This window comes from Osmerus mordax, chromosome 5 (genome assembly GCF_038355195.1).
Source record: "Osmerus mordax isolate fOsmMor3 chromosome 5, fOsmMor3.pri, whole genome shotgun sequence".
Taxonomy (NCBI): domain Eukaryota; kingdom Metazoa; phylum Chordata; class Actinopteri; order Osmeriformes; family Osmeridae; genus Osmerus; species Osmerus mordax.
The window spans coordinates 15,273,826-15,289,204 of record NC_090054.1 but is presented as its reverse complement, the minus strand read 5'-3'; the positions used below and the strand labels follow the sequence as shown (position 1 = coordinate 15,289,204).

The window sequence follows — 15,379 nt, the reverse complement described above, 5'->3', positions numbered from 1 at the left end:
TTATCAGACACATTCCACAAAGGTACACTGACAAGCCTTCAGAGGCATTCATACGTAATAGCCCTGAGTACAGTGCATTCATACTAACAGATACCCCAGTGTCGAGGGGAATACAGACAGGGGAAAGTGATTTAATCAAAACCATTTTCCCAACCCTGTGTGTGATAGTAGTAATGTGTTGTCTGGAAAGTGGTTTTGTTTAGGCTCAACTGTGAAAGGCCTGTGATGTGTGTTCCATAGTTACAGCATCCTTACATGTTCATGGAGGTAGAAGAGCAGGATAGTGGAGGGAAGAGAGACAGAGAGAGACAGAGAGACAGAGATAGAGAGAGACAGAGAGAGAGAGAGAGAGAGAGAGAGAGAGAGAGAGAGAGAGAGAGAGAGAGAGAGAGAGAGAGAGAGAGAGAGAGAGAGAAAGAGAGGAAAAAGGAGAGACAGAGACTGAGAGGAAGAAAAACCACTGAAGATAAAAAGAGTGAGGAAGAGACGAAGAGACAAAGAGATAGGAAGAGAGAAAGAGAGACAGAGAGAGATAAAGTAGAGACTTGTCCAGGTTTAGGCAGTCTGGGATGAGCTAGGATAGGATCTAGGATTACAAGTATGTTAAGGCTGATCAGGCACTGACCATGAAAATGATTACACGCCACTTCCTTTACTCCAATTGAAATAAGCAAGGGGGAGAGTAGCTGTTAATGAAGACCTTTGAATGAGTCGAGCACAGCATATTTGTCTAGACTCTGAGGCTAGTGGTTAAACCATTACCCAGCAGTCACTGCTAGAGACAAAGAGGACTATAAGGCGAGAATGTTAGGAGAACTTTCGAGATGATTCATGTAAAAAGCTTTTCTTTTTAGTCATGCTCATCGGCAAATGAGCAAATGTGGGATAGCTCCATCGATCAGTATTTGTGTTCAGCACGGGGTGTTTGGAGAGGGACAGAACAGGACAGCTGGTGAATTAGCTGCAGTCTCTCCAGCTTTCTCTGAGGGCTGTCTCAGCCAAGAGAACGGAGAGAAACCATAGATTCCCAGTCTATCTCTCAATCTCAGTTCTCAGGTGGGCTGCTTTGGCCAGACTAACCTGCAGGTATCAACTAAACACACACTCGCACACAGTAAACACACACATTCATTGACAGACAATACATTCTGACCATGGCCCAGACAAGGTATCTACCACACACATATCACCTGATAGGCTGTGATAGGATGGAGTTTTTTTTGTTGGTATGTTAATCCCTCATGCATGGTCATGCTGATAAGAGCTGCATCAGATACCCCCTGCTCTCCAAACCCCACAGACTGGGCCAGAGGAGAGAAAACCACAGCATAGGAATGGGCGCAGGTTGCGAGGTCTTACTGGAGGGTTTTCCTGAGGATGCCTGTCAATGTGGAGATACTGCGACAGCCTAGGGACACACGAAACACAATGTCAACAAGGACGAAAGTGTGTGTGTGAGAGTATGTCTGTGTACATACAGACCACAAGCGTTCAGTCTGCAAAGACACATGTTCTCTAAGCTCCCTCCCTATGCTTCCACATCCCCTGACCTCCAAGCACGGTGTGTGTGTGGATATTTGGAACGTTAAGAGTGCACGTGTGCTGTTTTTGCTGGGTAGATACACAACCCTGGGAGTGTGTGTCAAGTGCAAATGGATTTCATTTCATCCACCTCAGCTAGCTCAGCCCCTGCAGTTTCTTAGTATGGTCACTGAAAAGACTTAGTACACCACTGGAACCTAATCTCCCGCCTCCATTAATGGAGTTTGCCAAAGCCAGATATAACACAATGCTTTTGTCTGGAGGTTCTCTCTACACAACTATAGTTTGGTATTCTACACAAGCCGATATGGCAAAGCTCCAGGACAATCGCCTAAAGGTAAGGCAATCAATCTTCAGAGAGCAAAGTGATCATCTTGTCTTTGAGGTTTCTAAAATGTTTGTCTTCTTTTTGCTCTTGGTGATGAAATGATTGATCAATCAGAGCTGAATGTGGTTGTGTGTGTGTGTGCATGCACTCCTTCCAGACAGAAGGCACATTATCATAAAACAAGACACAAAATGTGAAAGTTCAGGTCAGTGAGCAACAGCAATTACATGTAACCTTCAGCCAATGTGATGCAAAACCTACCCATATGCAATGCTTTTCCTGGTAATTGGAATTTACTTAACAAATCCGAGAGAAAAGATAATTAGAAAGTGGCTTGATGCAAGCAGGGAAAAGATGGAGATCAGGGCACCTTGAAGTGGTGAGGAGAGCATCGGAGAGGGTGGGGTGCTGAGCAAAGGGCAATTTCTGCTATTTTCTAATGGATGAGACTTGCAACTAAAGCCTGCCCCAACAGAGATCCACACAGTTAATCACGCGTCAAAACACATGATGCAGTCCGACTCTCTATCTAGAATGAGGGTTAGAGTGATATACACTGCACCTGATCATTATATGAGAACAGCTACACTGGCTAATGCAGCATTAATACCATAGAGATCAGAAAGTACAGAAGTTTGAACATCTCTCAATTATCCATACAATTTTGTCGCTGCAGACATTGTCTTCTAATTAAAAAAAATGCAATTGTGTCTAAAGCATCACTGCAGAACAGGCGATTTGTAAGGTACTCTGCCACCACTTCAAGTGTAATGACAAACAAGAACAAGACAACGTACTGTTTTTCTTCACTAAATTCTTCCACATGGTGCAAAAGGTTGAGATGTGACAGATATGTTGTGAATCCACTTCCTCTTTTTTCATCACTCATCACTTCCTCTCCCGTCTCCACACAGTTCTGCTGACACTTCTTCCTCCCTCATTCCATCCCCTACTTCTCTGGTAAACTATGATGCATAACCACACAGCCGCCTATTGATATTTTGTTTTGGCGTATGATAAACGCCACTGAGTTCGCATGTAGTCTGCAACTGATTGACTGCTATGTGTGGTTAGTAAACATGCACTAAGTCATTCTTGTGAGGTACGGGAATACTGGATGATAAGCCAGTCAGAGCTCAAGTTAATGTTTCCCTCAGGCTTGATAACAGCTCTTCAGCTCTTCTTTTCTTTTTTTTTGCTAGCTGAAAGGTCCTCTCAGGTACCTGTGTGCGAGGTCACAATCCTACAGAAGACAAGAAAGCCTTTCCATCGTAATCCCACCATAAAGATCTTTGTGTAATACTGAAGGAATGAGTATGAAATGACTTCTTCTATAACATGGATTTAAAGAGAACCTGTTTGTTACTTTAAGATATTGTTTAAATATAGCTACATTATTAGATTGCTATAATATTGTGACATTATGTTATATCAAATGTTCTTTGTGACTAGGCAAAAAAATATTTAACAATACCTCAGGAACATAAAAGTATGACAATTAAGTTGATAACCCTATCAATAGTGTATTTTGCTCAATTGTATTCTGTAACACTGAGATCTTATTGTTGCACTGTAGTTGAGGCATTATTATTGTATTATTAATGTTAGAACTATGAACTTCTGAGCCTTGATTTTCTGCCATACTTTCAAAATGCGCTATTTATATGTGGCTTTGGATAAAAGCATCTGCTACATGAATCCAATGTAAATGTATCACGTCAATGAGGTGTGTCAATGCTCTTTCCTCTGCCCTGGGACCTCCTGGAGCTGCCAGTCTGGCATGCCACGTGGCAGTGCCTGAGGTAACACGGGCAGCGCCGGCACCAACTGTTCAGTCCCAGAGTGTCTAAATGACTCACACTGTAGTTTGACAGGGACAAAAAGACCAAGCTCGAGTTCTTAAGAAGTGTTATTGTCTGATTTTCTCCCTCCGTCGGAATGACATTTAGAGTAAGTTAAGACCTACTGTACGAGCCGTCTCCATAACATGTCATATGGATCAGGAGGCTCTGCACATGCTCAGTCAGGAAGAGAGGTCACTGAAAGTCCATAGGTCACTTCCCGGTCATCACCCAACTTCAATCAATAAGAGAGTGATGAGAAGGGAGCAAGAAGGATGGATCTCACATGCAGATTTCTTATCAGTTTTGACGCGGGATCATGGTAAACTAACATTGATCATCGCCCATAAGTCGTCATAAACTGTCAAAAGCATGTGCACACATACATACCAAAGCAACTAAAATAACCAGATGAAGATCTAACCAGATACAAGTCTTCTGTACAGGCCCTGAATCAGAAAAGATGACATTCACCAGCCTGGCACACCAATCATTTCAGATGCGACGCTCGCGTAAAAATGAAAAACGATTCATTTAGAAAAGGCCGCCAACAAAGTCTCCCTAGACGCAGCACGATTACATTCAGCCGCAAAATGCAGAAAGAGGGCAGAGAAAGAGGGCAGTGGGCAGAGGAGAGGAGGAAGACAAAGAGACCATGGACCAGGTGCCGGTCACTGCTCGTCAGAGAAGGTAGAGCTTCTGCAGGAGCCACCTTATCATCTCATTCCAAGAATTGGGCGGCCCACTCACTCCTTTTCTCTCCTCCTCTCTCCTGTGTTGTCTCTCTGTCACCCTCGGTCTCTCGTTCTCTCTCAGTCATTGGGTCTGTGTTACTAAGTAGTCGGTTGGGTTGGACAAGGCTGACAGGGTACCTGGCTCACACAATTCCTTCACTTTTGACAGCCTGGGAGACGTTTAGACTAGTAACACATTAGCTAGTGCAAGTAATTTGTTATTCAACTTTCAAGAAAAAGGGAAAAAGAGAGATGTCACGAGACAGAAAAGTGGAGATAGCGTGAGATTGTCTGTGACACGAACTGCTGTCCAATGTGACAGTTATTTCAAATGAACACTGTGGTTTCATCAGAGAACACTGAGGTCTTTTCAAACAAGGGCAGAAAGGAGAACTGTTTAGAACATGTCTCAAAGGCGACCGTTTCCTGTCAATGCCATTCAGCTTGAGCCAGAAGAGTGGTCAGTAAGAGCAGATAAGTCGGGGGAGTCGATGGTCGTTGTGAGGTATTTGTTGGTCCATGCATCACTTCTTCCACTGCAGCAGTCATTTCATGCTTGACTGTCCCGTCTAGTGTTTGCTAAAGTGATGCCCCAGCACCTGTAAATCCAAAGACATCATTAAAGCTAGAGGGACAAATCATCCGTGCATCCCTCTAACACCCCCCCCCCCCCCCAAACCACCACACTTACACGCACACACACTCCTAGCTTTGCAACCAAACTATCTACTTCTTCATTTCTTCCCGTACATCAATGCCCTGTGCATGTGGCAACCCTCCGTGAGTTTCGGTTGTTGAAACATGTTTTCCAGACACTGGAACTCGATCTGTGCATCAGAGAAAAACCTTTCAAAGAGACTGAGATATGAGCGAACCATCTGAAGGGGAGTGAGAAACCCACTCACACAACCAATTATGTCTGGGCTGCAAACACCAATCCTACAAGGAGTCTGGCTTTTAGAGACTGGTAAACCAACGATGATGAGTGAATAATAATTACAACACAGAGGATTTTATTAGGAAGTCCAGTCAACTCCCTCTGGCTGAGTGACAGAAAGGCAGTGTTTATGAGTTGACTAAAAGATGACAAAAATGTACTAAATACTAATGATACTAAGGGCATAAGGGAGATACAGTGCAGAGGGAGTTTTAGAGGGCAACAAACGGTTAAACCACATTTGGTGAGTTGGGACATCCTCGACTTCCTCTTCCTGTTCAGATATATTTGCCTCTCTCTCTCTCCCTCTCTGTCTCTCTCTCTCTCTCTCTCTCTCTCTCTCTCTCTCTCTCTTCTCTCTCTCTCTCTCTCTCTCTCTCTCTCTCTCTCTCTCTCTCTCTCTCTCTCTCTCTCTCTCTCTCTCTCTCTCTCTCTATCTATCTCTATCTATCTATCTCTCTCTGTCTCTCTCTCTCTCTCTCTCTCTCTCTCTCTCTTTCTCTCTATCTATCTCTATCTATCTATCTCTCTCTGTCTCTCTCTCTCTGTCTCTCTCTCTCTGTCCCCCTCTCTCTCTCTCCCTGCTGCCCTCTTGGCTCCACATCAATCCGTCTCCCGCCACCTACTTCGGTCCCGCTGTCCGTCTCAATCCAACAGCCCGATCTTTCATCCGTTAATGCAACTCTAATCGGCCAAGGCTCTGCAGTGAAGCACAGTCTAAGCCATCTAACGACAGTCCCCACATTCATAAGGCAGCATTAGGGCATGCTGGTTTAGTGGAGTTAGGGGCAGGGTAGAGGAGCTCTTTGCAGCTCTGTGGAACTATGGGAACTGATACTACCCCCCCCCCTCCCCCCAACACCAAAGGAGGCAGATGGAGAATGAAACAGAATCTACCATTGGCACTTGAAAGGATAAAAATGATGATGAAATACGTGTGTGTGTGTGTGTGTGTGTTTGTGTGTGAGTTTGGGGGCACAATCAAAGAGTAGGGGACCAAGGGAATGAATCTGAGTGGGGGTGGGGCTGGCTACTGAGAGGATGGACTTGGGTGCAGATGTGGCGTTCACCTTTGAGCTTATCTCAGGTCAGTACCCCCAGCCTTGAATTATATGGGTGGTGGGGGGAGGGGGGGTCATTGCCTGAAATAAGTCAGCCCTATGAAAGAGTGACTTGCCCTTGATTCAAAAGCCATTTGTGAGGATCGGAGAGGCTGAACATATGTTTAGGTGTTTAGATGAAGACTCCAATCTCACACAAATCAAATTAATGTTAGGAGGGGGGCCTTGACAGAAACCTCCCAGGGGTTACCCTGAACAAGATCCTGATACTCCCCCTGTCCCCCTAGCTCCCACCCCCTTTCTCTACTAGGTTGCCAGATCTACCCTAATCAAAATCCCCCCAGTGTGGAGCACGATGCAAGTGGGTATTAAGATGTCAGTCATCGCTGTCATACGAGGGTGGAGGGGGTGAGGGGTAGGAGTCAGGCGAGCCAGCCGGCAGACTTGAGGATGTAATTAGAGTTGTGATGAGCCCTCATGGCTATCTGTATGAGACTAATTAGTATTTGTGCCATTTGTCCGCTCCCACCGCCATTGCTGCTGCCTCTTAGCCAACCACAGGCCACTGTGTCACATGCCTCAGCAATGGCATGGACACCAAACACAACAATAGTCTTGCATCTCAGCCTAAGAAAATATGTCTGTTAACAGCACAAACAGCACATAGTTGTAGGGCAAACACACTGGGTACTGCTGAAAACACACATCCACATTCAGCTCCTCCGACACACACAAAACAACCACAGGAATAAACTGACATACAAAAATGGAGAAGAAAGGTTTACACAACGCATGTTGGTTTTGTTGATGAAATCCACCAAGAAGCAGAACAAAAAAACATTACAGCTCTTATCAATCAACAAAATTACATTTTGCCTGAGAGAATGTCATAGGGAGTATCCTTTCTTTATGAATCTTGAAGAAGAATTATATTTACAACAATGAAAAGACAACACAGGGATTAATAATTGATGCCTGGAATTTGAATAGATTTGCGAAGAACTCTGTTGAACGGTTTAATTGTTAAAACCATATTGATTTTGCAAAGCAGCTACATTGAAAATAATTAATAGGTGTTCTAAAATGTTATTGCCGGTTAATTATTTACCTTATTGTCACTAAGCACAATATAATTACTTGAAATAAGAAATGCAAAATGGCAACATTCACAGAGACCTTTTGGGTGTTTTTTTTTTATTCAATAATCCATCTCGAAATGCAGTATCTTTTTAATCCAATAAGATAATTGCACAAAGATCTTCTACCCCCTTTTCACCTCCCTTCAAAAGTAAGGTTTCACTCAAGAAAAGACAAAACAAGACCAATGAGTGTTGCATTCATTTTACAGTCATGAAGAGCCCACTGGCCTTGACCCCTGCAGAATCGCCCCTACTTGTCATGGTCTGTGAATGGCTGCATTGAATTTGTTGGAACTGCCGGATGTTCGCCCAGAGGAGTCAGAGTAAAATAAGCACGTCAGAGCTGGCAGTAATCAATAGTGAGGTGAAGCCATCATTGGAGTAGGGCAGGAGCCATGGTGTCTTGTCTCTTTTAATTTAATTTCTGTTTACTGCTTATTCACACACATCCAAGCTGTCTCTCTTTCTCACTCTCTCTCTCACTCATTCACTCATTCACTCATTCACTCATTCACTCATTCACTCATTCACTCATTCACTCATTCACTCATTCACTCACTTACTCACTCACTCACTCATTAGTGAGTGGATGAGTGTTCTTGTTTAAATGTTCTTGTGTGGACCAGCAGCCCCCTCAAGAATAGCAAAAGAAGGAAAATGTTTCGAGGTTTAGGGTTAGAAAGAGAGTTAGGGTTAGAATTACATTCATGAGGGTTGGGGTTCGGAGTTAGGACTAGTTAATGGTTAGGATTGGGTTAAGATTCAGGGAAAGGTTTAAAGTTAGGGGTTAGGGGTTGGGGAAAACAGGATTTTGAATCAGAATTTTCTGCCCACACAAGAACAGCCCCATAAATTCATTCCTGGCTGGCATTCAGAGATTGTGTAACCAAGCCTAGAAACATTCTTGTAATAATTATGTGTGGACATTTTATGTTCAGGATTTATGTTCAGTATTTGTGTTCAGGGATTCTGTTCAGATGTACTTTGATTACAACAATAGTAATATTTGACTTACATAAGCTATTCTACGTCTAATATCCTTCAGTAATGTTTGAACCAATGTATTTGTTCATTCTGCAGTATCAGCACTTTAATAAATCCTCATTGGCCCAAGGCTTGTGATAATATTTTATTAACCATCCCACAGCTTGATCAATATTCATGCATCCATAAAGATTGTTCTCTGAGAGTGGAACATTGGCGTGTGTGCAGGTGGTGTGAGAGTCATACCAGTGAGGTCAGTAGAGGCAGCCTTTCAGTCACCTGCTTAGTAGCGCCTTCACTGGTCCTGCTCATCCAGCTGCCTGACAGTCTCCACCCCTCCAAGGAGGACAAACATCAAACGGGTCCATGATGTCCAGATGGTTCTGGCATGGCCAGATATCCTACTGGAGGTAGAGGAAACTGGATCGGCATTTGACAGGCCTGTAGAGGCGAGTACTGTGTCTGAGTTATGGGTTGTGAGTACCAATAATGCAGTCCTTGCATCCCTCATCTGCTCTGATTACCTATGGCCCTCGGGCTGATTGAACGCTGCCTCAAAGGCTCCCTCTAGTTGTGAGGCGAGGGAACACAGAGGGCCCACATCTGCTACACTTGAAAAGTAAGTCAGAAATGGGAAAGCTGCCCGTCAAACTCTGTACCAGGTCTTTCGGATGCAATGAAAATTGAGAATGGATTGCTGACATTATAATACAAATGATTGATTTTGAGATTAACTGTTTGTGTTGAAAAGAGGGTACAATGTATGCTTTGAAGACTAAGATCATAAAGAGGATGGTAGTCAATAATATAATACTTTCTACTGTATTCCTGGTCTAGAAAAGGAAATTAAGGCAAATCAATTATAACAAGATTTATAAGTTATCATCACACAATAATGAGGACTTTACTGTAACTAAGATGGACGGAGAGGGAGATGGAGAGAGAGAGAGAGAGAGAGAGAGAGAGAGAGAGAGAGAGAGAGAGAGAGAGAGAGAGAGAGAGAGAGAGAGAGAGAGAGAGAGAGAGAGAGAGAGAGAGAGAGAGAGAGAGAAATGCGTGTGACATCATTGCTGGGATTTGCTGGGGAAGACTTGTTAGCTTGGAGAACTACGCTCGCGGGCTTCATTGCGATGTCGCGCATAAGGTGCGCGCTTTGTCAATAGACTTCAATAGGGCATCTCGGTCGGCTAGAAGTATTAGAGGGGACAATGACAAAACTACAACTGTCAGTGACCATTCGCGTTGGCCATCTGTTGATACGCCAAAGTGGACTTCAAGAGGGATAACGTAAAGCCTAATGTTTGTAAACTGTTTCCAAGGAACGAGAACCGTCTCATTCCGCTCCATCTCAGACGCAGAGTGCCTTTTCTCGGTACAGTAACACCTACAAACAGCTGGAAGATGAAGTTTGGAAAGAGCATTTGTATCCTCAATGTGGGTGGTACAAAATACGCGTTCTCTAAAGACGTGATCAAGGATTTCCCTCTGAGTAGAGTGAGTCGCTTGCACAAATGTGCGTCGGAGAAAGAAGTATTGGAAGTGTGCGACGACTATGACCGAGAGAGAAATGAGTTTTTCTTCGATAGGCACTCCGAGGCTTTTGGTTTTATTATGTTGTACGTAAAGTACGGCAAACTTAGATTCGTACCACAGATGTGCGAGTTGTCATTCTACAATGAAATGATTTACTGGGGACTGGAGAGCTCTCACCTGGAGTTCTGCTGTCAGCGAAGGTTAGATGATCGGATGTCTGACACGTATACGCATTTTTCTGAAGAAGACACCATAAAACACGAGGGAGGGTTAAGGGGAGATTGTTTGGAGAACCGCGAGGGCGCTGACAGTGAGCAGTCAAAGTGGCTTGATAGAATGCGAAGGACTTTTGAGGAGCCAACTTCTTCGGTAGCAGCACAAATTTTGGCCTCGGTGTCCGTCATATTTGTCATAGTGTCCATGGTGATGCTTTGTGCAAGTACTTTACCAGACTGGAAATCCGCTGAAAGCAGCGTGGAGGAGCAAAGGTACACAGACTCATTAGAGCATCCATCCGGGTATCTATGTCCTACATTACTTTCTTCTTATTTATTCCTATTTCATGTAATAAATGTTGGTGGCCTAAGTGCGATGATGCTGGGCCGGTTGAGAACCATAGCATATTCTATGTATTTCCTCCTCTATCCCCCTTTTTCAAATGACAGGGACAATGTTGGGCATGTCAGCTATTCATCTTATTTTATTAGTGTCCATAAAGCTCCCCAAAACGTCAACTCGGCTGCTGGATGATGTTGTCCTACGCATCTTAATGAGGAAAACTATAGTCAATGTTTTAATTGTGTAAGGATTCAATAGCAATTTTTTATCACGTGCTTACAACGCACAACATAATGTACTGTCAAAACGCAAGGTAATGAATGATTTTCCGTTGTGCAACTGTCATGTTTTGTCTACAATTGTTTGTATTTTATCTTTCAGCACTAAAGCTCCATATAGCTTTAAACGTCGAGGAGCAGCCAAAGTAGGACAGAATTGTGGCAGTCAGACAATTAAGATTCACACAAATACATGTATATAGTCATGTTATTGAATTGTATAACGTTTACAATTTCAAACAATACTTTAGTTTTGTCTTCTGAGTGACTGGTGAACTAAAATATGCCAATTCGTACTGTCAAAAAGGCGCAGGGCTTGGTCGCTCTCCACGGTTCTGAACTAGAGCTGCGATTGCGATTGTCAGAAAGAAACAACTTTTATGTTGATCATGTCAGATATCATTGTACGTTACACGTTTAAATGATAACTTCATTTTGTCATACACTATTCCATTTGAAATTGCCATTTTATAAATGTTCTGGATTGGGGGTAGGGGACTTTATTAACCCCAATCAACTACTGTTTGTATGGGCCAATACTTGTCCATTCGTCTAAAGATATGTTTCCCATCCCTCTTGTCTGGCATTAATCTGCTCTTTAATCTGTGTGTCTGTCTGTCTTGTATCCATGACTGCCACGCGGACCCCTCTCAAGGTATTGGTACCTGAAGGGCACCCAAGAGCATGCGTGTGTGTGTATGTGTGTGTGAAGGAGAGATAAAAGGAAAAAGAGGTACATTTGGGGATTAGCAGAGTGTGTGACTGTGCATGTGTGTGTATGTGTGTTCAGGTAAACTCCGAAGGTGTTTCAGGTAGGTTATAGTTCTATAGACATTATTGATGCAAGGTTGTTCCTTAATGATGGACTTTCCATGTGAAAATAAGTTTCACAAAATGTTGCAAATGCCAGTGTCTTCTATTTAGTTTTCTGGTTTTCATAAGGGTGTACTAAAACCTTACTGAAATCCACATTATTATCACTTAGATGGCAATAGTGTCTTACAGTCTTTGGCAATGTTTTTCACAATGATGAAAATGTATACCTCCAAATTTTTTTCAACTTCCAGCACATTCCAGTCATGAGTCATTAGTAGAACATAATTGATGATATAGAAATCCCATGCATGTATTCTTATTCAGAACAAAATACAATCATTTGTATGTACTAAACGTATAGCACTGCTGTATAGATGATCAACATGATTCAGTATTTTTTGTATTTCTATCATTTCTATCGAAATATATACATATATGTATTCTCAATTGTGCAGGTTACAAATATGTATAAGCGATTATGAAGAATGTGCTTATCTGAGAATTGTACCTGGCATTTGAATCGCTGACTAGAATCTCTTCACTCACTTTCTGTTGTGATCCTTCACGTTAGCCTGACCTTTTTTTAAACCAAAAGCCTTGCTTGAGACTAGGTCTCAGCCAGATCAGTCTGTTCTTTCCCCTGTCAGACATGACAAAAAACCAACTGTCATTGTCAGTGTTGTCTCTATAAATCATAACCTTTCTCTCAGACACCTGGATCACAGAGTTGCTAGTCCTTCTCAACCTGAAGGCCTAGCAAAGCACACGCTCAGGCTTTGCAGCGTTTATAATAGATAGTATGTGTACTTCCCCATCATCAATCTGGCAAAGAAAACTATGTAAAGCAGTGTGTGTTCGCAAGGTGGATGTCTCTGAATCTTAAAGGGTTGATCCGTGTAAATAACCCTACTCTGGCCAGGACTCAGACCATGGTTTCTCAGTATACAGCAAACTGATAATTTTCTTTTGGGCATATGTTGTCTGTTGTTGTGTTACAATACCAAAGCTCACCAGCAGTTAAAGAGGGAGGCTCAATGAAAGATATGTTTAAACTTAAAGCTTCTTATGGATCAATCAATCAAGGTCTCATCACTGTAATCAAGTTGTCCGGGTGACTGACAGCTTCTCACCCAACAGAACTTCCCTCTTCCACTGTTTCAAAACAGCTGTAGTCACGGCATATAGAGTCTGTAGGTCAGGGCTGTCCAACCCTGCTCTTGAAGATTTACCCTCCTGTAGGTTTTTCACTTCAACCCCTGATGTGACAAACATGACTGATCTTGTTGACCAGTTAATTATTATAACCAAGTTTGCTGGATTTGGGTTGGAAAATACATGTATAGGATGAAAGCTCTACAGGGTCAGGGTTGGGCAGTGGAACTGCCATATATATCAGTCCTACTCTAGTGGAACCCCAGTCTATCACTGTAGCTGGTGGTAACTCTACTTGGTCTCTCCCTTCTGCAGGATCATCGAGGCCGTGTGTATTGGCTGGTTCACCGCAGAGTGCATTGTCCGTTTCATGGTGTCACGGGACAAGTGTGAGTTTGTGCGGCGGCCCCTGAACATCATCGACCTCCTTGCCATCACGCCCTATTACATCTCCGTTACCATGACGGGACTGACAGGCGAGAACTCGCAGCTGCAGCGGGCCGGCGTGACGTTACGCGTTTTGCGCATGATGCGCATCTTCTGGGTCATCAAGCTGGCGCGCCACTTCCTGGGCCTTCAGACGCTGGGCTTGACGCTGCGGCGCTGCTACCGTGAGATGGTGATGCTCCTGGTGTTCATCGCCGTGGCCATGGCCATCTTCAGTGCGCTGGCCCAGCTGCTGGAGCACGGCCTGGACCTGGAGTCGGGCAACGAGGACTACGCCAGCATCCCGGCAGCCTGCTGGTGGGTTATTATCTCCATGACTACCGTGGGCTATGGAGACATGTACCCCATCACTGTGCCCGGGCGCGTGCTGGGTGGCCTGTGCGTGGTAAGCGGCATCGTGCTGCTGGCACTGCCCATCACCTTCATCTACCACAGCTTCGTCCAGTGCTACAATGAACTGAAGTTCCGCTCCGCTCGCTGCTCCAGGAGCCTCTCTGCAGAGTTCCTCAACTGAAGTTCCAGGGCCGTTGACCATCTGCCCAATCATACGCAACCCCGCTGGATCCATCCATCCCTCGGAACATCCATTGGAAACGTGGCCTCTTTTACTCTCTTAGACTCTTACTCTTGTTATTCATGTACACATATAAGGTGGATTTTGTAAGAATATATATGATGTGGGTTTCACCCAGTACAATCTCCTCAGTCGCCTTCAACACTGACTCAAGGTACAGGGTTTACAGAAGCTAATGGCAGCTGGGATGGCTTCCAGGGCTGCAATGATGACAACAATGTAGAGTGAAGATATCTATAAGAGGGTGTGACTGTGGTGTCACTGTGGGAGGTCAGTTGGGGCGACATCAGACAGAGGCCTTCAAATACTGTGGATTATATCCGACCTGTGCCAGCCTCACCGCCTGGCATTTCAATTTATTTTTCATATGGCGATGTGCCACGGAAAAATAGGATTTGGGTTCTACTGTCCTTTATAATCCCACACGTCTGGCAACCTACTGGTGTGTGAATGTTAGACTCTTCTGTGGCTTCCTAGGTCTCTGCTCTATCTTAGCTACCTTGTTTTTTATCCTTCACATGGACCGGTGAAGAAAGGACCGCAAAGTAAAATGAACCAAAGCATTTCAGTGCACTGTACACTGTAGTTACCCTTTAATCTCATTCTTCTGTTCCGTATGTTCAAGCTTTGATGGGTGTGAGTCCATCAGTTCTGTCTGATTTCTCCAGTCCCAATGCTTTGAATTTGAATGAGCCCATTAACGACTCAAACATGGTCAAAATGTCTAACTCTGTTTCCCATTCCACCTGCATATTAAACGCATGGTGCCTTTGAAAGGTAATGTTCCAGGCAGAGTGGGGTGGGAGAGACTGTGGATGAGAGGAAAAGAGAGGTGTGTGGGTCTGTCAGCTGTGTAGGCATGTCTGTAATGTGGAACACCTCGCCAGAGAGCGAGAGAGTGTCATGGAGAGGCGGGTGGTTTGGCTAACACCACGCAGCGCTGCTAGAGGCCTTGTCTCTCCAACCACAACCTCCGGAGCGCTACGGGTCTTCCGACTGGGGGAGTGGAACCACACTGGCTTGTGCTGCAACCTTATTGAACTCCTCTGTCTGCCTTAGCTGAGACATGAGGGGCAGACAGGCACAGTACAAAGCACAGCCATTGCCACGGTACAGGTACTCCTCGCAATGTTGTTGTCTGAGCCACCCGCTTCTCCTTGATACACTGTCGACACCACTTTTGGGTGCCTGGTGTGACGCATTCAGCCTCCTCGCCTCTCCTCTCACTGCCAGTAGGTACTTGGGCGCATCTTAAACAGCTTCTGTGCCCACTCTATTTTCCATGGTGGAAGAATCACGTCTCCTCACATTAGTCCGCTCTGGGGTAAAATCTCTCTTATCTCCAACAAGCCTGTGAACTGTTTCTCTCCCTCAGACATTCATCCAACAGTTATTCAGTTCACAGCCTGCATCCGTGAGGTTACACATGTATGAAAACAGTCTGTTGACCTCATA

At 44.3% G+C, this 15,379-nt stretch overlaps 1 protein-coding gene across 1 annotated transcript; it reads left to right on the top strand.

The window, feature by feature from the left end:
- The first annotated feature begins 9,967 nt into the window (after positions 1 to 9,967).
- On the top strand, positions 9,968 to 13,864 carry LOC136943577 (potassium voltage-gated channel subfamily G member 3-like). Its single transcript, XM_067236942.1, has 2 exons — positions 9,968 to 10,587; positions 13,219 to 13,864. Exons 1-2 carry the CDS (start codon positions 9,968 to 9,970, stop codon positions 13,862 to 13,864), a joined length of 1,266 nt encoding a protein of 421 aa, XP_067093043.1.
- Positions 13,865 to 15,379: the final 1,515 nt, after the last annotated feature.

Coding starts and splice junctions, on each gene's coding strand:
- LOC136943577 (XM_067236942.1), top strand. CDS start 9,968: ATGAAGTTTGGAAAGAGCATTTGTATCCTCAATGTGGGTGGTACAAAA. Junction 10,588..13,218: donor AGCAGCGTGGAGGAGCAAAG/GTACACAGACTC, acceptor TCCCTTCTGCAG/GATCATCGAGGCCGTGTGTA.